This window comes from Plectropomus leopardus, chromosome 5, assembly GCF_026936395.1.
Source record: "Plectropomus leopardus strain MGB_pleo_1.0 chromosome 5, ASM2693639v1, whole genome shotgun sequence".
Classification (NCBI taxonomy): domain Eukaryota; kingdom Metazoa; phylum Chordata; class Actinopteri; order Perciformes; family Serranidae; genus Plectropomus; species Plectropomus leopardus.
In genome coordinates this window covers 24,890,638-24,914,593 of record NC_142180.1, presented here as the reverse complement: position 1 = coordinate 24,914,593, position 23,956 = coordinate 24,890,638, and the positions used below count along the sequence as shown (strand labels likewise).

Here is a 23,956-nt window from a genome sequence, read left to right as displayed (position 1 = left end):
TAGGACAGAACTGTAGTGGCTGATTAGATAAAGGAATGTGCTCTGTGTGATAAAGTACAGCTGGTATTCCCAAGGCAAAGTAGCTGAAATGTCTTCCAAGGATGACGAGAGTCAAGTTTGACTGTCGCTGACAGAAGAGCTCAGTTGAGTGTACAGTGAAGGAGTGCCCTGAGCAGCGCCTGCCCTCCAACCAGACAGGATCTTTCACTGTGGAAAGCAGGTCAGGCAACATTGGAGTTTCCCCTTCAGACAGAGTATGTCTTTGAGAGAGGGACATAAATAGCAATTGTCAAGACACAGCACTGGAGAGTTCACTTTCTCATTGACTAAAGATCACAAAAGAAAGGAGGGCTGTTAGCGGGATGTGAGGGAGTAAGAAAAGAAAAATACAGAGGGTACAATTTCTCTGCTTTCATAATCATCAAGCAAAGAAACAGAATTAACATCAAAAAGATTCATCAGCTCTGTTGCTTAATAATGTGCGGATGTGTATTCATGCGTATTTTAATTTTACAAACACGCACAACCAGAGGAGAGGGGCATGTCTTGCAGGCATGATCAGCTTAATTCAACAGATCCCATTGTTCTCCTGCCTAACTGGAAAACCCAGCAGAAGCATTTCTCACGGACAAGCTACTGTACATTCGCTGGAGCTACTCCTGAGGGGTAAAGCTAGTTCCCATGGCAACTCCAGCACTGGACTCATAAATACATGGCAGAAAACACCAGCTGATAGGCCCAGCTGATAGGCTTCAGTACGTCTCCACAGAGCCCAGTCAAACATGCAACTTCAGCGTGCATTTCTTAATCCCACAACATCCTCAGCCAGGACTCTACTCTCAGCCTATGGGAATTAAAAGTTATGAAAGCATATAATACACATTAAGATCTGAATCTCACAAGCATAGTATTCTCCTCTGAATATTGGGTACTTGAACTGTTTGTGTTCCCCCTTTATGCACCCATGGCTAAAACAAGACTGTTGCTGCTGAGGATTTTTTCTTTAATGAGACTTGGGGGGGGGTTAAAAGACGAAGAGGAGAGGAGTCCATCGTGTCTCTTCAGAAACTAATGTTATGGTTTTTTGTGCTACGCTTCATTTTCAGGTCAGTTCACACACCTGTGATTAAAGCATAAACAAGAAACTTTGTGCTCTCCTGATAATGTAAGCACGATAATTATAACAACAAGCACGGAGAAGATGTCAACAATGAAACAACACCCGTCACAGATAAGGGATTTTCATTCTCCGAACGGAAAACAGTCCTGAGAATCTGATGTGAATATCATACAAGCCTTCTGTGGCAGCGCCTGACTTTGAAGCCAATTTCACATAGTCACCAAATGTGGAATTACAACTTCTGGGTCCGTCACGTGATGACGAGGACTCACATTTGGAAACTACTGCTGCGTTCACACTGAATCAAGGAAACAACAGACAGAAAAGCTGGAAATAATTTTAGTGGATGAGAGCAGGATGGAAACATTAGGTGAGGCCTGCAGAGAATTCTGTCAATGTTTACAGTGAACGGCATTGCCGTTAAAAGCTGAACTACTTTTTACTTAAGTGGGATGAGCTCCTTTTTGGTCTTTTCCTTTTAAGATCTACAAATATTAAAACTAAATATTTATTTGGAATACTGGCTGCTACTAAAAGAAATTCAGCCAGATGCCACATCCATAGAGAATTGGAATAATACGATTTATATATTTATATCTTTGTAATGGAAAGAATGACCTTTTCTGTGAGGCTTCAGGAAACTAAATTTAAGGAAAGAAGTGGGAAATATGTTTCCCTGAAACTCCCACCCAACTCCCAAACCCCATCCCTGCTTTTTTGTTTAAATATGTTTATTTAATTCTTTATTTTTATTTATGTATCTCAAATGCAAGACAGCTCATATATATTTTTTTTTTTGTAACAAAATAGCAACTGAAGCCAAATAAAGAAAAATGTCCACCATGAGGCATTTATAACTGGATGTTATATAGCTCCCTCACACAAGAAGAAAAACAGGCAATCTGGAAAATTACTTGAAAAATTACATAAAATAATAAACATAAAACATTTTATTTATTGAATTCCAGTCTTTGTGAACAATACGGCATCACAATTGCAACATACTGTCATGCATGTTTCTTTTTATCGTCCTGCCATCCTGTCGGGCTCCCTGTCTGTTTTTTCCGAGACGTCCAGAAAGTGTTTGTCTGCCGAATACCTTCCATGTGATCGCAGCATAATTCCTCCACAGTAAAACACAGTTAACACATCATTTTGAGTCAACCTTTGGACAACATTGTACATCATGTTATCGCCAGTGGTCATGTAAGTCAAGTTTTTTTTTTTTTAATCGTTAATATACGCAGTTGATACATTATGGTCCCATGTACCATAGACCCTGAGCAATTACAAAGTCTCCAACACAGCAAAGCCGCGGGGAACAGGATGAGGAGAAGCTAAACAATCACACGTCCGTGACCGTTAACCGAAGGAGAACCGTGTCACTCTGCCCGCATCATGCACTGACCAGGGTATTAGTCATTCTGCTAAATAACCATTAACTAACAAAGAACAGGAAAAAAAGAGTTGAAACAGATCCTTTTTATCAGGTCGTGCCAGCTGGAGGCCACGGCAGACATTTCATCTGTGGTTTACATGAAGAGTAATAATCTGAAGCAGAGTTTGGCGTCCACGCTGAAAGGGGCAGAACAAAGGAGAGACACAAACGGGAGAGGAAGGAGGTGCAAAGTGTGACAAAGTGAAGGAAAATGGAGCACTAAGTAAATGATTCCTTAAAACTTCGCCAAGCACATCAAACAGGAAGCTATGTCCACTTGAAGCTCAGTGTTGGGAAAGGTTTGCTGAAGGCCTGTCGGACTGTACAGGAACTGAATGACTGAGCGACTGTCTAGTGGCTCTTTTGTCGTGTAGGAACTTCTCCAGGAACTTTTTTTTTTTTTTTTTGGAAAAATAACCTGGAGGAGCAGAGAACTGAGATGAGTTCCTGGGTTGCAGCCATTTGTTTACACAGCACATCATCCGATAGCAAGCAAGCACTAACTGCATCATTATCAGTAACAACATACAGTTACTTCAGTACTGTACTTCATATTTCTAATCCAAAATATTTTAAGGGAACATGATGTACTTATTCAACTGCATGTCCATGTCAGCTATGGTTACGAGCTAGTAGCTACGTCACAGATTGAGATTTTGCACACTAAACCTTAATTTATATGTACTGTCATAGATTAATCTGTCAAACCCCCTGAAGTATTTTAAATTAGCTCCAACCTGACCAGCTGCAACATTTAAGTTCAGCTGTAGTGAAACTGTAAAATAATCAGAAATAACACTGACAGGGAATATTCTGCTTTATAATCCATTTAGCTGTTAATTCTTCTGTACTTAGGCTTCCCAATTTCTCTCACACACTTTCATTTGTTTGTAGCGGCCCACCACGATTAAAACGACTGTACTGGGCTGTTCATTCGTACCACTATTGGGATACATATACCAATTGGTTACACTGGGCACTGACGGAGCAATGAAAGTGAAACCGAATGCTTCATTGTGGCAGGTCTAAAAGTTTGCTTTCTGCTTTTTCTTGCAGCTGCTCCTCTCATCTGTCGATCTGAATCAACAGTTAAATTATCCACGTCTCAACCATCACTAACTGCTGCTGAGGAAACATAAAATCATGAAGAGCTCTGCCTGTGGTGTGTTCACAAACCAGCAAAACGTCTGAACTTAGAGACGAGGCAAAGAGTGATTTAAAAGGGACAGAGACACACGCACACGTGAAGTTTGCTGTTTTACTTCTAATGAAGTATAATTACATTGTGGAATTGCTACCTTGAATTAAGTAAACTATCTGAATACTTCTCCATGTCCATTTCCAATCCTAATATTAATAATGATATTAGGATCAGGCACGGATATTTCCTTAATGTAGTTAAACGACATTTACTAGGCAGGCTTCACTCCTGTTTTTTAAGGGGAGAAATAATAGGGGAGAGTCAGTGAGCCAAGGGAAACTGAAACATGCAAATGGGTGCCAAATCAAACAAAGCATCTAAGTAAGGTGTTAGACCACTAACAACGTAAACCACAAACAGCTTCAGCGCTCTTTCATGTAGCTTCTAAAAAGTCTCTGATATTAGTACTATCAAGGATGTGTAATTCAACGCAATAAAGTACACTGTTACAACAGAAATATACAGCGGGAAAAACATTTGTTTTGTGTTTGTGGTGCTTTCAAAAATCCTTTCCACATCTGCTAATCTCCCTGATCTAACATTACACTTGCCCAAAAGTGAGTCACAGAGCACAACACAAATGACCTAAAACAGACAGTCATTGCTACTCTATTGTCTGTATAATTTGCCTAATCTTTGCTGTTCTTGAGATGTAGTGGAAACATCAATATACTTAAGGAACTTTAGTACCACTTAGCTCCTGAAACTTTCAGCAAAGGGCTGACTGATTGATTGCAGGGTCTGAAACTGACACCGGCCATGCGCCAAACGAGGGTAGATTTTCCATTTGGTCAGTAAATCTCAGAGAGCTATCCACCATCGCCACCCTTGTAGGTAAATAGTCATGAAATAAAAAACTAGGCTGAGAGTCCTTATTGTGTTCTGGTGTCATTTACGGGTGTGCTGCTCTGTTGCTCCTCTGCTATCAGTGTCAGACTCTCTCTCTCTCACACACACACACACACACACACACACACAAACACACACAAACAGATGTGTTTTTACGCACAACTCAAGTGCTTAGAGTTTTGCGGCACTCAGACATCAGATATTCTGCTACATTACTACATGACAGTAATAATAATGATGATAATAATAATGTTGTTGTTGTTGTTGTTGTAAAATACAAATATGGAGGCACTATAGTTTGGACCACAAAAAAATATTTATTCATGGCCTCCTACATTGTCAAAAAAAGTGCAATGCAGCTGCATTACGTCCGTTTTTACTTTTCATAAGAAAAGCCCAAGACATATACACCACATCAGCTCTTACCGAAGGGGACTTATTCACATGCTGAGGCTGTGGTGATAAGTTCAATATATTAAAATAATTTTGCATCAAATTGGCCTCTTCTTTAAGTTTGTATTCAGCATAATACCTAGTTAACTCAGAGGAATATACTGAAATAAATGTACCTGTGACACAAAATGCCAATTTATAAAAATATATATATTTGGCTGTGGTCCCAGATACCAGTCCCATTGGCCAGTGAGTCAAAAAGTTTATTTCAGACACTGACCGCTTCAGCATCTGCAGACTAAAAACACTATATGCACAACTTTACCGTCTGTAATTAGACTGAGTGGCATTGTCCTAATAATACTTGGATTTCCATATTGGCAAGACGCTGCAGTGTGAAGCTGCCAGTGTGTGTGTGTGTGAGAAAGATAAAAAATTGTTTCATATTCATTTCCCATGTCACTGTTCCTGTCACGAGATGGAACTCGTCCACCCGCACCAATCCTCCTCCCACTGGTTATATGTATAGCTACAGAGACAAGACCACAGGGGACACATAAAAGAAAAGGAAATTAGAAATAGGTGGATAGAAGGAACAAGACAGTGGAGATTAACAGTGTACTGTATTTTATACCACTTCCACTAAAGCAGTGCAAGTACAAAAAGCATTTTGTTGTATATTAAAAAAAGTCATTCTTTTATAAAAATGGATGGACATGATAAAAGCAACATCTATTACTTTAAAATAAAACAACCTTGAAATTACGGCTACAACTGACAAATATTTTCATTATAAATTATCTGCCAATTATTTCATTTTTCTTTTGAGTAATGGATTATTTGGTCTATAAAAAGTCAGAAAAAAGTGACACATCGAGGAGTGGTTTTAAAGTGCATTATTTTGGCCAAACAACAATCCAAAACAAAAAGACATTTAGTTTACCACTACTGAAATAACAAAAACTACCAAACATTTACATTTAAGAAGTTGAAATTACTGATTTTTGGAAAAGTTTCACTTTAAGAAAATTTACAAATTTGTAATGTTTTGTTGATCGTCTATTGGTTTCACCGAGCACTCGCTTCAGCTCTCCGTGGGTTAAAATCTATGCACATTTTTGCAATTTGTTAACAGGAGGACATATATAAACACTATACATTGGTAATTTGTTGTTGAGTTGCTTTAGATAGCATTGTATTACCAAGAGTTCCTAGGTTACATTACACTGTAAAGCACTCCTATAATTTTGTCCCAGCTGTGCATGCCTCACATGCCACAGCTCATGCACAGATCTTGTATTGTCTGTCAGGCTTCTCATTTTCTGTCCAGTTCTGCAGCTGAAATATGGGTTGACCAGCAGCTGCATGGGTCGCTGCATTGGTTGGTTGGTTGGTTGGTTGACCACAAAAATTTCGCCAACCTTTGACAGACAGTTTTTGCCCTTGGAGGCTGTAATTTGGCGAGGAGGTCAAGTAAGTGTGTGAAGGTGTGTGTTGTTGTTAATGCCAACTGGCTAAAAGAGGGCTGGGCAATATGAGTGGCCTATCGCAAAAAGACGCCAAACTTCCAAACGTATTCACACACCCAAGATTTTGTGGACAGATTGCTCATGAGACAAAGGACTGCTGTTTCACTGTTCATGACTGATAAAAAGGGGCAATACATATACATGGTCATAGCTATTGCAAATTTTCCCATGTTTGTTTATTTACAGGAGCAAAAAAAAAAACATCTGAACAAATGCTGGTAGGAGTCTGAATAAATTTAAATTTCTCCTACAAGTGTAAAATAACCTGCCTGTGGAACATATCTTTGGCCCGTTAATCAGCTTCAGAAAACTTGAATTGGCCTTTAATTAAAAACATATCCTTCTCTTTGCTCAAAATGAAGCAGATGGACTTGTAGGCACCGACAAGACACCTGCCAACTAACCGTGCATGTCCCTTTGGCATTTACAGCTACATCTTCATCTACTCACTTCAAAGATGGTCTGAATGACGGGGGTGGGAGGGATGGGGACCAGAGCCTTTCCTGTGCTGCATGTGAATGTTTGAAATGTGTCTACATGGAGCCAGTGAACTATAAGAGCACATGTAGATCTATGCTGAAAGAAAAATGAGACAGAGACAGAGAGAGAGAGAGAGGGGGGCAGAGAGCTCAGGATCTCTATTCCAGTTTTGAGAAAATTCCTGGCATACTTTTCCTTCTAAAGGACTTAAATGTCAATTTAATCATTTTGCCTATTTTGGTTCTCATTTAATCAAAATACTAGTTGTACTGGAGGAGCAGTATTTCCCACTGGACAGACATTTAGCAGTTTGCAATTCCTCAACTAATTGTGAGCCGTCCTCAGCTTCACTTCCTTCTTCCTAGTCCAAGACTGAGTTGGGAACTTGCCCACGGCTGATGTGTTGCTGTGTAAACATACAAAGGGACTTTGAAGCTTTTTGTCTTTTTAGGTATCCAGAGCCATTTGATTTTCGTACGCACACACGGACAGGCACTCAACTGATAAAACAAGACCTACAACTTCTAGATATGATTTTCATATCTGATTAAGACCGCGTCATGAGTACTCAGTCACTACACTGAAAAAAAGCCACAGTTTAATTGAACAATTCAGTCTTTTTCTAAACTTTACAAAAACATCTGTCTTAAAGTCCCAACCCTCTGCTATAGACCATAGACATGAAACAAGACAAAAGGCGTTATGAGACGTTTTTAACGGGACTATACGTGTCTGCAACACCGAGCCAGACAGGCGGCGACATGAGGAGCACTGGGCAGTCTTTCACAGGCCTGACTGCCACATAACTGCCGAAACTCTGGGTGTGTCAACATCAGTTTGCTCAACCAACAGAGCCGCCAGACAAACAGTGCAGAACTACGAACACCTACCTGTCCTGCCTTCGTACCACACTGTGAAACTCAATCTTTCATCTACCAGGCGCAGAAGCTCAGGACTGCGCACATATGAAAAAACATACTTGGATGGCTGCTGCAGTGCAGGTATACTTACACAAGTCCTTCTTATTCATTGAGGAACAATAACATGATAATTAAAGATTATTTTAAATTCTACAAAAACTAAAAAATAAAATAAAAACCTGCCATGTCTTTTCCTTTAGGTTGGAGGTAATTTCCTTCTATGCTGATCTGCAGCATTTTTCATTGCATGGTACACCCGTTAATATAAATAAAGTGGACAAAAAAATGAAAAATGCAATTCAACAGCAACAATAACTACAACCCCCCAAATGATCATAATGTTCTAAAACAGCTTAAAACTTAAGACTGCACTGGTTTTATCTGCCTAAAACACTGGCCACAGAGTGCACTTTGCTCTTATGGGAACACAAACATTTAAGATAAACTATGCATAACATTACAGAATATTTATTATGAATATGTGTATGTTTTACACTGAACAGGCGAGGCCGAGACGGTTTACCATCACATTTTGAGACTCAATCATACCTGATAGTACAGCAAATGCTTTGAAAAAGGCTGAAAACTAGACAAACTACGCTCGTTTAACATTACCCAGTGTATAGAAAACCAATATCACACTGGGACAAACTCAATACATTTCCACAAAGGAGATGTGAAATCGACTCTATCGACCAACGTATTCTTGCCCATGTTAGTTATTTCATTTTTTAAAAATTCCCCCACTGTGTGTGTTCATGTGCTGTCCCCTTAAAAACATACTACCGTGTGTGTAGTCACGTGACTCCTTCCCGTCCAGTCCGCAACATTGAAGACCTCAAACATTTAGCCCACTGAGCAGCTTATATCAAAGAAAAGTGCAGTGTCAGTGTCTGCCGTTTGGACACGTTTTGGCTTCAGTGAAGACGACATCGAACAAAAACAAGTCAAGTATAAACACAGCGAAAAAACAGGGACCACAGTTAAAACCACCAATATGTTTCACCATGTGGAGCACGATCACGTTACCAAATATGAGCAGTGCATGGCTCAAAAAAAGAGAGAGACTAACAAGCGCCCAGCAACAAGTGCCTCCTCATAGCAGCTGTCCATTACACAAGCATTTACAAATGCTACACAATATAAAAACGATTCAAGATAACGCTTTTTTTTAAGGGAACTTGTTTTTCATATCAGTTCTAAAATGTGACCTTTTTCATAAGACGTTTTCATTCCAAGCGTTGTGCTTTGATTTCAATTGTTCGAAATATTCAATAAATAACAATGGTTTGTGATTTTAAAATAATTGAAGGAAACACACAAAGATAGCACATGCACTCTTTCATTAGAAAAAAAAAAAGGCCAGCTTCAAAAGTTGAGCATATTTACAGTAGAAACTCTGTCAGTGAACTATAAGGGCAAAAAACACAAAATAATCATTCATTAATCATAATCAAGGTAACATGTTCAATTAATCTTGATTTGAGGTAATCACAATTCCTTCCACTGTGGGCTCGAGCTACATCATTAACATAAGATGCTGTCTTATGCTCTCGTAGTATAATCTATGTGTTGTAATTAATCCTCTTTTATAGGTAATTTACTCATTGATTTAGTCATGTTTCAATCAAAAATACAAAGTATTCTCTCTTTCCAGCTTCTCAAATGTGAGGATTTACTTATTTTTATTTTTTTTTATCTATGACAGTAAATTTAATATGTTTAGGTTTTCGACTGCTGGTTATACAAAACAAGCAAACTCAGGACATCATAGTGAGCTTGAGAAATTGCTTTGTATAACTTTAACATTTCGTAGCTTGGTTTTTATGCTTATTCTGTCTGACAAAACTGTCAAAAAACCCAAAGTATTAAAATTAAGTATGACAATGAAAAGCAGTAAAGCCTAAAAGAAAATGACCTACTAGCCTTCACAAATATCAATTAACCAAATAACCAAATAACCATTTCAGCAATACTCTGAAAGACAACTTGAATCACCAAATGCCTTCAGCAATCAATACAACGTTGGATCACCAGTGGCTGGCAATGCTTCTTGTTGACAGGAAAAAGAGCAACAGAAGTCATTTTGGGTCAAGACATAAATAGGCTGGATGTCCTGGCTGTAATTTATTAAGCAGCGTAATGAAAACGTATTAAGTATCCCACTGACAGCTGTGATGTACAGCCAGGTTGCGAGAGTTTGATCTGTTTAGACACAATTTACTGCCAAGTGGAACAGAACTGAAAGTGCATGTGATTCTCGTGGTGGATAGAAAACTATTTCAATACAAACTAATATGAATTTGGCTAAACCATCTGGCAGTTAGTTGGCACAGTCACACCAGAGTGCCAGGTCAGGCTGTGTGAGTCTGGCAATTTGAGATTTCTGGGAAATAAGCTCACGTGGGTGATGATTAGCATTATCATCCTTGGCTGAGAGTCAGTCAGTGCTGTTAAGACTTACAGCTGTGGGAGTAAGGATACGGGAAGGCATCAGCCAACTCTGCCTTCAGCAGTGCTGTTGTGCCTATGAGGATAGCTGAGGTGCCACAGGGCAGCCCTATGATGGCTCACGATGCCACTGTACACACACACACACACGTGTCTGTTGGGTCATTTTATACTCTCAGTGTGTGGGTTGTTAATCTGTACTGTCTGCAATTTTGTTATTTCTACAAAACTCTGCCATGCTGGCCGTTACCTTGGCAGCAGCTAACAGGGCTCCAAATAAATATGGCTAACACGGGGCTTATCTGCTTGGCTTACTGAAAGACTTACTAAGAGAAACCATAATAGGCGTAGGTAGGCTCCACGCATGAGACATCCTTGGGTGTTGCCAAAAAACAAACACTCATTAACCCAGATACTACCGACCTGTTTGAGCGGTGTGCACATTGACAGATGAAGTGTGTGCTCAGTGTGTGTGTGTGTGTGTGCGTGTGCATATGTGTGTATACAGCATCCTGACTCCCATTTCAATTATGAGTTCAGGTAAATATCCTGTGCTGCCCGGCGGCCTTAGCTCGTTCAGGTGTACAGAATGCGCTCCTGATGTCGTGGATTTGAATCCAGCTCAGCTGATAGATGCCCTCTTTTTTTTAACATTTCATAGGGAGCATTCACGACCAAAAGCGTTTAATGCCCAAATAGGCAGAATCCATGTAACCGGTGAGTAATAAAACTACATCAAGGATCCAGCTACTTTAGCTCAGACCTTGGATGTTTTCTGTTATTTTGCTGGTATGTGACAGGGGTCATTCATAAGCCCTTTTTACAGAGACACGACGCCACGACGTCCCTTCTTTACACTGCCTTTGGATCTTTACACAGAACCAAACCATGGCGGTATCATGCCGCCCCTGCATCTGACTTTACATAGCATGCTGGAATTCAAGAAAGACACTGTGGCATCTGGCTCTAGTGTGACATTTAACACACACACCAGGCAGCGCTTTCTTAACTGTAACTTTCTTAACAAAGACATAACATGGTAATAACAAACGGTACCGCCCCTGTTATACGGCAGCTGATCTCGTCCTCTGCTCAGAGGTTGAGGAGGTGCTAGACTTCACTGTTTACCCAGTTTGCAGACATTTCAATAGCATTTCTTCTTCCTCGAGTTAGATGCTAGCTGCTGCTAGCTGCTTTTTAAATCTCCCGGCGGAGGGTCGCACACACAACATGTCGTAAAAATGTCACACCTGTTCTGTCTGTGGTCCTGATGTTGATGTTACTGCTGGCTGAAAGATGAGACAACTCAGCTCCATCATTCAGCAATTATATCTTTTATACACAAAAGCAAGGCAGAATAATGGCGTGATATTTCGGCCTTGAACAGACAGTTTGAAAGGGGCTATGGAGATGAACTCCCAGATAATTGTCACCTGACCAGCTCTATGAACCTTTGTAGCGTCTTTCAGCTCATTTTGGGGGTTTTGTGGCTGCGACTTCACTGTTTCATTTCAGTCTTAGCACTGTCATAGTGTCACTTTCAGCTGAGGCAGGAAACTGTTTTGAGCACAAAAAGCTCTAAAAACCCAGTGCACGTTACCTTCACAGCACCAAACAGCAGACATACGCGCCAGCAACTAGCTGGTGAACATAGTCGAGCATCAGGCAGCTAAAGAGAAACACAACTCCAAATGAATGATAATGTTTCTCTGTATCTACTAGATGTGTAAACAGGCAACAATTTGTAACCATTATTTTGCATCAAAATATACTTGTATCTGTGGTAACTTCAACATCTACAATAATACTGAATTCAACTTCACTGAGCGGTTATTTAAAACTTAAGGATATTTCCTATTTTATGGTCGAGCTGTATGTAGAAACATTATGGATAGGATTTGTTTAACTATTTTTTTAGCAACTGCCTAAAGGCCCAGACACACTAAATCGACATCAAAGAACTAATGGCGGCAAAAACCAACTGTTGCATCACCTCACTTCGCCTGTGTCTGTGTGTGAAAAATTGCACAAGAACAGACTGCAAAGACGACAGCCAACGGCACGTATGCTCTTCACCTGCATTAGAGGAATTACCCCTCCATACCAGCAAACGGCGGTCGTCTGTATTGGCCATTAAAAAAGGGAAACTGGAAGTGTGTGATGACATTGGTTAGCCAGTTAGGACATTAATGACCCAACCTGATGTAGAAAGATAATAAGGTGCACCAGTGCACAATAACACAAACCACCAGGAAACGTTTCTGCCAAAAGGCTCAACGGCTAAAGAAAAATAACCTTGTATAACATGTTTCTTTCGAAACACACTCCCTCTTGACTTTAGCCGTTTGTTTACTTTCCCCATATCTGTTTCTCTTCTGGTGATCTGAGCTGATCTGCCAATCAGACGGGCTCTGCTGTGTCCGATGTCGATTCAACATGCTGAATCGCCTTGGGAAAAGCTGACAACCGTGCGGGACACACCACAAAGACTGGGGAGACAGACGCCCACCAACGGCCAAACACTGACAGACGGCTGACTGAGAGGCTGACCCAACTCGGTGTATCAGGGCCCAAGACAAAAGTTAATCAGCAACAAAGTTAAAAATTAGGCTCTCAGCTTCTCATTTCCTATTTTAAAACTATACAAACTATCCCATTTGACTAGAATGGGTCAAATGGACAGGTTGACATTGTTAATCTTGTGTATTACTTTATAGGTGCAACATATATTTCCTGTGTATCTTTTGAATTATTTTTTTTTGTTTGTTTTTAATTCTATTTCTATATTGTGTTTAACAAATTGTAATTTTACTTGACAGTTATGTATGTATTTTTATCATTTTATTTATTTGCTGTTATGAGTAGGGAGGGGAATACATGGGGGATATTTCTGCTTGAAAAGACACAAAATTTGTACTCCTGTACTTTACTATTGTGAATTTTTGAAAAAAAAAAAAAAGGTTTAAAAAAATTAGGCTATGTGGAAAGTGTTTATATTAACTCATGCATGAAATATTAGTTCTCATTCATTGAGATTTTCTTTTTTAAAGAGGGTGACGGTCCAAGTGTGCATGCTCACAGAGTCATACACCCCCAACCAGCTTTTACTGAGCTGATATCTGTTGATATTTATATGGTGCCTCTTTCACAAAATGTACAAAAATATAGGCTAAAAAAAAACTTGGGATCAAGTTGAAACCCATAGCATAACATACTGAAACCATGGCAACCATTACACTTACTATTCACATCCCCCAAAGCATCATGGGAACTGTAGTTCGAATGTATCCCAAATACAAGACAAAGAATAATGATAAGAGTGATAATAGTAACATTTTTGTGTTGCACTGCCTTTTTCTGACATTAGTATGGCTGGTCTTAATTTCGGGCGATTCACCTTTGCTATGATAACTTGAACTTGATAACTTGCTGAAAACCCTACACTTGCCTGGTGACCCAACAGCGTTTCCTAAAAGCTCTAGACACTGTTATCAAGAGGTGATATTTGGCTGTTATGGCTATAAAACAACGAGGTGCAGCAATTTATTTGTCAGAGACAAAGGTCCTGTTTATTTGTTTATTTGTCAGGTCCTCAACATACACGCTGACTTCACAATTTTAGACTAAGGAAAAGGACGGAAACACAAGAGATGACACTATATATTATTAAGCTTGTAAAATCTATTACTCAATATATTTTTATTAACAATATAGTGTTATTTTCTGTTATTCAATACCACATTTGAAGCAAGTTAAATTCCCAAGATGCCTGATCTGTAAAGGGTGTTACAGTACAAACACATATGCAAAGAAGAGGAAAATAAACATAGCATTTGTGCAGTACTAAAATTAGTACATGTTTTACAGGTTTCTCATCCATATGAATGACTTAACCTTCAGTCAACAGTGGATCCACACTGGAAAAGTTAAAGTCTCTGTAACTAGTTATTGTTTGCTTCCTGCCACGATGCACAACATAACTTCTTTTCCTCGCAATATTTTTATGGAGTTCTTTAATATTATGACATATTTTTCAATGTTTTAAGAAAGAACTTCAGTCTTTCTAACAATAAATCACATTGGGACATTGAGTTTCTTGTTATTATAGAATAACTTGGTATGAAATAACCCTAAGAAAAATATATCACAAGAACATGAAAATATACTGTCATAACAAGAAAAGAGATTTTTTTTCATAGAAAGCGCTTATTACTGATTACTGTCAGTCTCCTGCCGTTGCAAAGGAACCTAACTTATTATCACATCCTCTGTACACTTAAGTGTGCATCTGCCAATTTCAGTTAGGGAAGCTACTAATTTGAAATTCAACATCAGCAGTTCGACACGGCTGCACTAACAAACACTGTCATTCCCACATTTTGGGGGAAAAAAGGCCTTATTTACTGAAGACAGCTCACAAACTGGCGTTGTTACTGCAGCTCGCTGGGCTCCGTCTGTACACATTTAATTACTTGTGACTTTCATTAGCTGCAGAGCAGGCAGCAGAGCACTCCTCTGAACTGGGCTCTTCCTCATCCTAAATGTCTACCATGCGTGAGCTAACCACACCACTGAAGAAAACCAGCCTGTTCCCGAAAAAAGCTGGAATAATTTCCTTTAAGCGTCACACAAAACCAGCAATCTACCTTATAAGTCACAGATAAGTATTTCATACTGCATCGGACCAAACTATAGCCATTTAATAAAAAAGTTTAAAACTCCATAACAACGTAATCACCACAGGTAAGTCAGAGAAATATAGAGGCTGAATATTTCCAGCTGAAAAAATGAAATATTAGTAGGCAAAATCACCAAAGCTTTCATTGTTAACGCGTGAACGAACAGCTGCTGGGGATCACTGTTTGCACGGTCCTGTTTAAATATATCTAAAATAAGAGCCATAAAAACTAGAGCATTCATTCCTTTTGCAACAGAAAGGTAAAGCCTCTATCTTTCCTGTCATTAAGTCATGATCTTATGCTACATTATCTTACGCGCTGTGCAGACATGATATTTTGCCAGAATTATGCCGCTATTTCTCCATGGTTGTCGCGCAAAACCGTTGTGTTGTGTTGTGTTGTGTTCACATCACATCACATCACATCACATCATATAATAATACTATACTATACTAGATAGATAGATAGATAGATAGATTGATATTGATCTAAAATAAAAAAACATAATAGCTAGCAGCAGAATGCAAAGGGTTCTGTTTTCCACGTCATCACGTTGTACGCTCGTACTGATGCCCTTGTGCTATTTTATGTGTCATGCAACACCATACGTAAATGCACGGTGGCACCAGAGAGAGCAAATGATTTCATAATGTACCTAGTTTAAATAACTTATGGAACGATAACAAATATTTCATGATTCTGTAATTATAAATCTTTTAGATCAATGTTTTATTTTATAAAATCTGATGAAAATTAGATTATTGAAATGGCACGGGTGGGCCATTTCTGTTGCAGAGCAAATAGAACACAACAGCAAAAGAAACCCTGCGAAATCTTAAATAAAAAGGTGGACAGGGGCATGGTTTTCCCCGTTTTGATTTCAAAGATCCGAACTGAATTTCTTTTTTTTGCTGTTGTTTTTTGGTCTTTTGGGGCAGGGGGGGATTATGTGAAATTCATCATGCTGCCGTCTTGGCCAAGACTCCCTTGAAAAAGAGATTTTGAATCTCAGAGGGAATATTCCTGGTTAAATAAAATAAATAAAGTATATAGGGTAAAAGTTGATTATTTCTGTCCCAAATCAGCAACAAAAATATGAAATCCATCAGTGACTTGAAGAAGTCACAAGCCACTGTAGAGAAAAGACTCAAGATGTGACATGCAGCCAAAAACACAATAAAAAGCTACACTATGCGTGAAGGTCTATAAAAGGATCAAAAAGGTCCATAATAGGTTCCAAATGAAGCGAGACAACCAGAGTGCACTACAACTCACTCTGTGGTGCTTAGATCCTTTTTACACAGGCCCAAATACTGTGACAGCAGACTCCCACCACAAGCTGAAACAAAAATGCAATTTGTACTTGAGCATTTTTGTCGAATAAAAATTGCGGTTGCGAGGACGGAAGAGGGATGTCTTCCAAATCAATCTCTTTCAATGAGTCACCATCTCATCTGTGAGCAGGAAAAGAAGGACAATAACAATATGTTTCTCCGCCAACAACACTTTTATATTTCTAATCAATGTTTGGCAATATGTTGGCCAACTGAGTCAACAGATGCCTTTTGCGAGGTGCCAACCATGAACTGTTTCAGCCATTTTACGAGTGGAGAAGCGGTGCTTAATGTCGCATTGCATTCAGTCACACTGAGAGGTCTTATTTCATCAAAATATCGACATATTCTTGTAGTTTGATATCTTTTATTTTGCATAAATCCGGATTATTGCGGACGATGACAGACTGAGGTCTTGTTGACAAAGGAACTGGTGCTTAGCAATATTCATAAGCCACTCTGACTATTTCACCAGCCAAATATAGTTAGAAGTATCTAAAGTCCAACCAATAAATCTCTAACATTTTTTTTTAATTTCTCAAATATCAATCATGGTATTGGCCTCAAAAATCCAGAATCTGTCATGCTGTAGTAGTATCTAACAATCCTTTAATCAAAGGCCCCATTTACACTTTATATGCAATTTAATGCACTTTAGTTTAAGCTTAGGCGCACACATCGCCTGAAGGGCTTCCTTTCAGAAAAGGATTTTTTAGGTAAGATTAGGAAAAAGGTTTCGAATGGGTTAAAAGGGGTCGATTTCTAATAGAAAGAGCTTCTGGCAGAAAACCATCTTGGCAGACTTCTGCCATGTGCACTTCATGACTGTCAAAGCTTTTGCTCTGAGTGCACTTTCATCAGTTTTCCACAGTGAAGAGGCATGGTAGTTAGACCCACCCTATTGGGTACATTTTTGTTTTTGGACATGAGTTTGTCCACTTAAATGGTAATATATTTTAGCATTATTTAATTGTACATATTTTCCAATATAACATAATGATTGGCCAATTTGAGAATTTATCAGCAGTCAGGTAGAAAGAATTTGAAAATCTGTAGACAAGTCTAGTCCAGCAGTACAATGAGCACAAATCTAAGTGTATCTTCATAAAATGATCATTTAAAAAAAATGAAGATCAATTAAAAAGTAAATTAGCCAAAAAGGCGAAAGTACAAAAAATACAAATAAAAATCCTGTAGGTTTAATCTTAGGGTTAAGACAAAGAGTAAGTAAATCAACACTTTTTTAAGTTACGGTTTTGCTGGTTTATCCAAAAAGTGACGAGAGGACCCAATGCAGGCCAATGAGAATGCACATTAGACACACAACACTGTGTGATGCAGGAGGTAAGGCACCGCCGCCAGGCAAGACCCCGCATTTTTAGGGAAGTCTCCCTCATGGGCTCGCACTCATGACACTTATTCTACGGATCAATGCTCTCTCACATACAGATCATGCTGCGCTGATCAGTAATCAGATAAACACTACAGCATACGTTCAGTGTGACCACATGTTTGGAAAGTGATGGAGCCGCTTTAATGGAAGAGCAGAGATGGAAGAGAAGAACGTCGGCTTATTTCTGTGTATGTTTCATTTTTCATTTTCAGTTTCATTTTCAATTTTACGCCTTTTCAACATCTGGCTAGATTGCTCAAATCAACATCTGAACTAAATAATCGGATGAAGACTCAATAAGTTTGTGTGTGCAAGGAAGCTCCGTTTCATTGTGTGTATTAATAGGACGCAGGACTTTGTGTGTCTGCTGAAAAGCTACCATGAGAAGTTGTCAAAAACATCCACAATTTTGACTCCATCTGCCTCCACGAAACAAATCTGTAAACTGGTTGTTTTTGGGTCTGCTAAGCTCAAACAGGGTTAAAGGACAGTTATGGAGATGTTGTCCTGGCCCACGAGTTGTTCCACTGACATCCATTATATAATGTTTCTGTGCATCAAGGGTTTCTCAATTGCTCTTTCTGATGAGCTATTATGGTCATATTCTAAGCTTAATAGTACCCACTGCTGTATTTGCTTGTAAAAGTTTGAACATCTGCTTGCAGAGCTATAACAATTTTTTTTTTTTTTTTAGCAATCAGCATGTGCAGCTCCCTCCATGACAATGATAATATGTCTCATACATGTGAAATGTTTGAGAACAGAGTCAAGAACGGTTATCTCTTATAAGCTAGGATTCCTTTCGGCGTTGGAAGTAGTTTTTGCAAATGTGAGCGAGCATAGTGAAAACCAGAAAGTGTGAATTCAGTCACTTGTGACAACAAAGCACAGACTTCACTAAAGTTTACTTAAAGCACAATTCTGAATCCTTTCTAGTTCTAGTGATGCTGTTTGTAGTAACTACTAAACCTGGACTTAATGGTAATGTGCAACAAACAAAATAGCAGATTTTGCCATCGGTATAATACAACGCAAAAATGCACAATGGCTCTGCTACCGTTCGTTTAACAAGAGAAATTGTCTGTGGATGGCACGGCCTATTCTCCACAGAACAGTTATTTCCCAGAGTGGGCCACCTCAGCAAAGGCCTTTTTCTAGACCAGACACCAAGAGAACACTGTCTCCCTTGAAGCAGACTTAATTAAAACCAACTCTTTTTCTTTATTTAAGCCACGTTTTACAGGCAGATAAAACTAAAGGGATGTGGAAGACGACTACAGGAACAAAGGGAACTGCTGACAGCTGGTTGTGAGAAGCTTTACTCAACCAAACTCATGCTTGATAATCTATCTCAGATCTCAGAATAAGTCCTGACTACTAACAAACATGTGAAACTTTAAACTTCACAGTATAAACAAGTAGATACATGACTTTAAACAAGCAACTTCAAATGTTACAACCCATTTGCTAATGCAGTAGTGTGTTTTAAAACTTGTAGCAAAGGTACACAGTACCCAAAATGAAGCCTGAATAACCATCGCATAACTACGCTGCGAGGCCGACGTGAAGTCAGATACCTTTAACAAGCCTCGTGTAAGTAAAGAGCCTTCAGGAAGTGAAGACAATGTTCTGCCTCTGTTGTCTTGTGAGTGGTCTTAAGCGTGTCTTGTGTAAACGCTTGTCATCAATCTGACAGTCAATCAAACGGCTTTTTTTTTTGAGCCTTGAAGGTAAAAGAGAAACAAGAGGACTATGACACAAGCTGTGATTAGATTATTAGCTGAGGAGTTTTTTTCCTGTCCACCTCTCCATTAAATGATAGTTTGGAAGGAGGTGGTATATGTACTGGTAGAAATTTCATTCAAAGAAAATTGTATATATAGTATATGAGTACAAGGCGTCTACAGGTTTCAGATACTTAAATTCAATGTTTTTAAAACCTTTTAAAATATTTGAAACCATATTTAAGACTGATTTTTGGACAAATCATCTTTCTCTTATTCAGGCCTTGCAGGTAAGTATAAAGGTAGGCAAGTAATCCATAAACAATGTAGTTACCTGCAGAGGGAGGTTTTATGTAGGAATAATGTTATTAGAGTGAGTGAGGTAAATCTACATTTTGCCAATAGATAAGTGCAAGTAAAGTAAAAAATAAAGCATTATGTTTAATGGTGGGTTTAAAGATTTGTAACAGAAATGTGGACTTTCATGCAGAGAAGCTTGACTTGTGTTTAATAAAAAAAGAAATTAAAGAGGCAAATAAATAAAACTAATATAGTGTTTGTAGCAAATAACACCTCACAAATTCAATTTTAATGGTCCCAGGTGATGCTCATTTTCAGGTTAATACTTGCATTTGGGCTTTCTATTAGAACATGTTATATGCTTTAATGTAAAAAAAACAAACATGATTTTTCTCATATTGTCTGCCTGAATATACCTGTATTCACCCTCTGTCTGAACCACTCCATTTTAGTGCCTTTCTCTTTAAGTCCCCCTCCAAAGGACCTTTATTTGGTTGGGAAAAGTTATGTTTAATGCACCACAGAAAGTGTGAAATGAAAACAAAAATTAATTACAAAATAATTACCAGAATTTGGTTTATATACACATTGTTGCTGACTGGGCACACATCTGGCACCAGATCAAACAGGAGAAAACAAACCTTGAAACTAGTTGCACATCGTTTTGAGGAAATATGTAATTCAACCTGGAAACCGTAACACAACGGTGTATGCCGTTTTGAGGTTGAATGTGTGTACCTGGTCTTCTGCATCTGTGCTCTCGGTGTCTTTGCACCGCCACTGAAGCTGAGAAATGACTGTTATGGCACCACATCAACAGTTTCTACTATTTACATAGAGTACATGTGACATCACAACTTCCATAAAGCCCCAACAGCTTGTTTAATGGCACAGTTTTTGAATACAGACTGTGTGCCTTTCTCTGTGGATTAACGTTTAACCCTTTGATGCCTGGATTGACATCGCTTTTCTTGTGGTGTGTTCAGATGCCCTCACAAGTATTTAAAGCTTTCAGATCTTAGCAAAGTGGTTTGCTCTCTTTTGAAAAGATGGGAAAAACAGGCAGTTAGCAACTTGGCAAGAACTGCTTTGCAAATTTCAAGATCATAATTGTATATTAAACATTGTTTGGCAGAAGTATTAATATTTTTAAGCACTTTCTTTTCAAGTCATTTTGTTTGCTTGATTAACTTTTTTGTATTGTTTCCCTCCTAATATTTAGATAATTTTCTTATACTTTTTTTGGCTAATTTTTGTTCATTTCTTCTAAGTCGCTTATTGCCTTTTTTCCATGTTTTTGAAAGAATTTAAATTTTCTCAGGTTTCAAGGGGTTAAATACTTTCCTAGTATTTGAATAGCACATATATATATATATATATGCTTTAAGGCCTAATATTTATTAAATTGAATTTGAGACTTTTTAAGGACCTGCAGACATCCTGAAATAAGCTCCCTGGGTCACTGTCTGCTCTCAGCTCTTCCTCTAGTCGCTCCCGTTACACTGGAAACACCGTCTGAACAATATCCTAAATTTGATTTGCCTATCACATCACAAACAAATCCTGTGGTGACCAGGGGTTATGTGGCTGGTGCAATTGTGGGTGCATTGGTAGGCATGCAAAACCTTTACAAAGCAATCAAATCAAAAGCCTTGGCAGGTTTGTGTGCGTATCAGAGGCAGAGATGAAGTGTCCAGCAGAAAGATCATGCAGACTTACCCAGCAGAAGCAGTTTCAGCTCCCGTCTTGCATCCCTCTTGTCTCGCCGGAGCTGTTTCTCGATCTCAGCGTTGATCCGTTTGGACTCCTTCGCCTCTTCACTCAGGCAACAAGCCATCATGGAGTCTAAAGTCATCACCGCATGAGCTGAAAAGCCCGTCTGACAGGGGGCACCGGGCTACACCTCACACAAAGTATCAAATAAATGAGCAACAGGCCGTTTGCAATAAGTTATATCCAGATAATGGAGCTGGGGAGGCTTTCTGCTCGGTGCACACTCTGGCCTTTCCTTGTTGATGGTAAAACTGCTGTCAAGTGTCAAATATTTGACAGCTTAGGCAAAGTCTTGTGTAAATCCTCAGGCTACAGGGATTGACCGCTGATCACAGAAAATTTGCAATGCAACATGTCCGCAAACATCTCAGATGGCAAGCGAAGGTGTAAAAAAAACATTTTATTTGATGCAGCTCCCAGAAAGAGCTGGAATTAGTTTGGGTGACGTTAACTAGCCTGTGAGCTAAATGCTGCTAACCAAGCTAACAAGTTAATGGATTTCCACCAATCCGCGTTGCTAGTTAGCCTGATAATACTCGTAAAAAAAAAAAACGTTTTTAATTGCTATTTACTAACTTCGGTCCCAGAGACAGAGGGACACCACTGGCTGCCACATTTGTCCAATCCCTCTGCCGGCCGAGTACAAGGCTAGCCGCCCCGAAACCAACACTGTACGCCCGCGCAGTGACAATGAGCGCCCGTCAAACTGTCCATCTACTGAACAAACACAAAGGCTAGCCCGCTGTGTCAACAACTCGACAAACGATAGCACTTGTAGCAATCCGACTTTTAAAAAAAAATATCGCTTTCCAAATTGGAGCAGCTATCCTCTTGCAGTCCGAGGCACCCAGTGACCAGCGTAGCGAAATGGGCAGGCTAACTGTTAGCTAGCTCGATTAGCTCAGCTAGACATCCCTGGAAATGCAGCCAACTGGCTAAAAACCAGAAACCTCGGCCTGACAGAGGACCTTCATTGTCTTCAGCTAGTGTTCACCAAAACACCTCACCAGCACCAAATCCTCAAAATGCCAAAACGTCTATCTGACAGTCAAATGGACCCCTGTAGTCCGTGCATTTTAACGCTCCTGGTGTTTTTTCCTGGTGGTGATGGCTCTTCGTCACCCACTCCTCAGCCCCGGTGTGGCGCTGCTGCTGACGTCGCTTGGGATATAATTGATCGACAGGAGGCAGAGTGAATGAAATCAGAGCTTGTGGGCGTTTAAGGCGGGTCTTTGCCGGATGGTTAAGTTCCCAAGTTTGCTTGAGAGGGAGTCTTCCTCTCGGAGGCGTGTCAGAGAAGGCAACTGACATTTGGCTGCACGGGCAACGCCCATCTCCTGTCAGCGACCTGCACAGCCACACTGAGCTCATCCCTGTTTGACTCTGTTAATCTTTACTGCTGAATCCAAGAGTTTCACAAGTTCACTTCTAAAAGCATTCAAACATCTGTCTGCGGACACACTCAATAACTGCAATATTTGGTGCAATATTTAGACGACAGCAATCCTCTGTGCAAGTATTCAAATGCACAATATATATTCCTCCAACTCTTGGATGTAGTTTATATTTAAGATGTGACAAATTATTGTATATATTCTTACTGTATTCTTACATATGTATATCTCTAATGTACATTGTAGCATTGCACACGTTTACATTTTTTTTATGTTTTGAAATTACTAGTTTTATACATTGTGTTGTAGCACAAGTCAGTTTTATGTTGAAAACACTTTTTATATTTTTACACACTTTACACACTCAGCACATTATCCAGATTTTAATTTAAATATCAACATATTAGTGCTAATTGTCAATTATTGTATTTCTTTACATTTTTGTTTACACACTCAGAGATTTATACTTTTTTAATATTTAAATGTTGTGCTAATTGGTTACTATTACTGTGTTAATATTTGTACATAGCCTACTTGTGTTTGTACATATTTCCACTTGCTATACTTTTCTATGCTGGCATCAGAGAGACTGTAACAAACCACAGTATCCCCCTGGAAATCAAGAAAGTATTTCTGATTTCTGATTACCAAGATCCAGGACTCCCACTGACACAGGCAGGCCTTTGGTACTGGTGGATGAAGTACCTGCAAGCCATACTTGAGTAAAAGTACAAACAGCTCACCAGAAAATAACTTTGGTAGAAGTTAAAGTCAAAAGTATCTGATATTTATTGCACTTAAGCATCAAAAGTAATCTTACGATGTTCAATGTACTCAAGTTTTGAAGGTAAAAGTACAAGTACATGCTGGTAGCAATGAAGAAAACAGTCAGACTTTTCAGAATGAGGTTTATTTCTGTTTGGCATTTACACCACTTTAAAAAGGAGCCAACATTACACGAAAAAACAAACTCTTTCC

At 39.1% G+C, this 23,956-nt stretch overlaps 1 protein-coding gene across 2 annotated transcripts in view; it reads right to left on the bottom strand.

Annotated features, from left to right (window-relative positions):
• The window catches only part of LOC121938034 (guanine nucleotide-binding protein G(q) subunit alpha-like), a 46,181-nt gene extending 23,449 nt beyond the window's left edge, over positions 1–22,732 (bottom strand). For both annotated transcript variants that reach the window (XM_042481331.2, XM_042481324.2), the window contains exon 1: positions 21,531–22,732. In XM_042481331.2, the coding sequence (XP_042337265.1) occupies positions 21,531–21,666 (136 nt within the window). In that variant the 5' untranslated portion in view covers positions 21,667–22,732. The remainder of the gene's footprint in view (positions 1–21,530) is intronic.
• Positions 22,733–23,956: the final 1,224 nt, after the last annotated feature.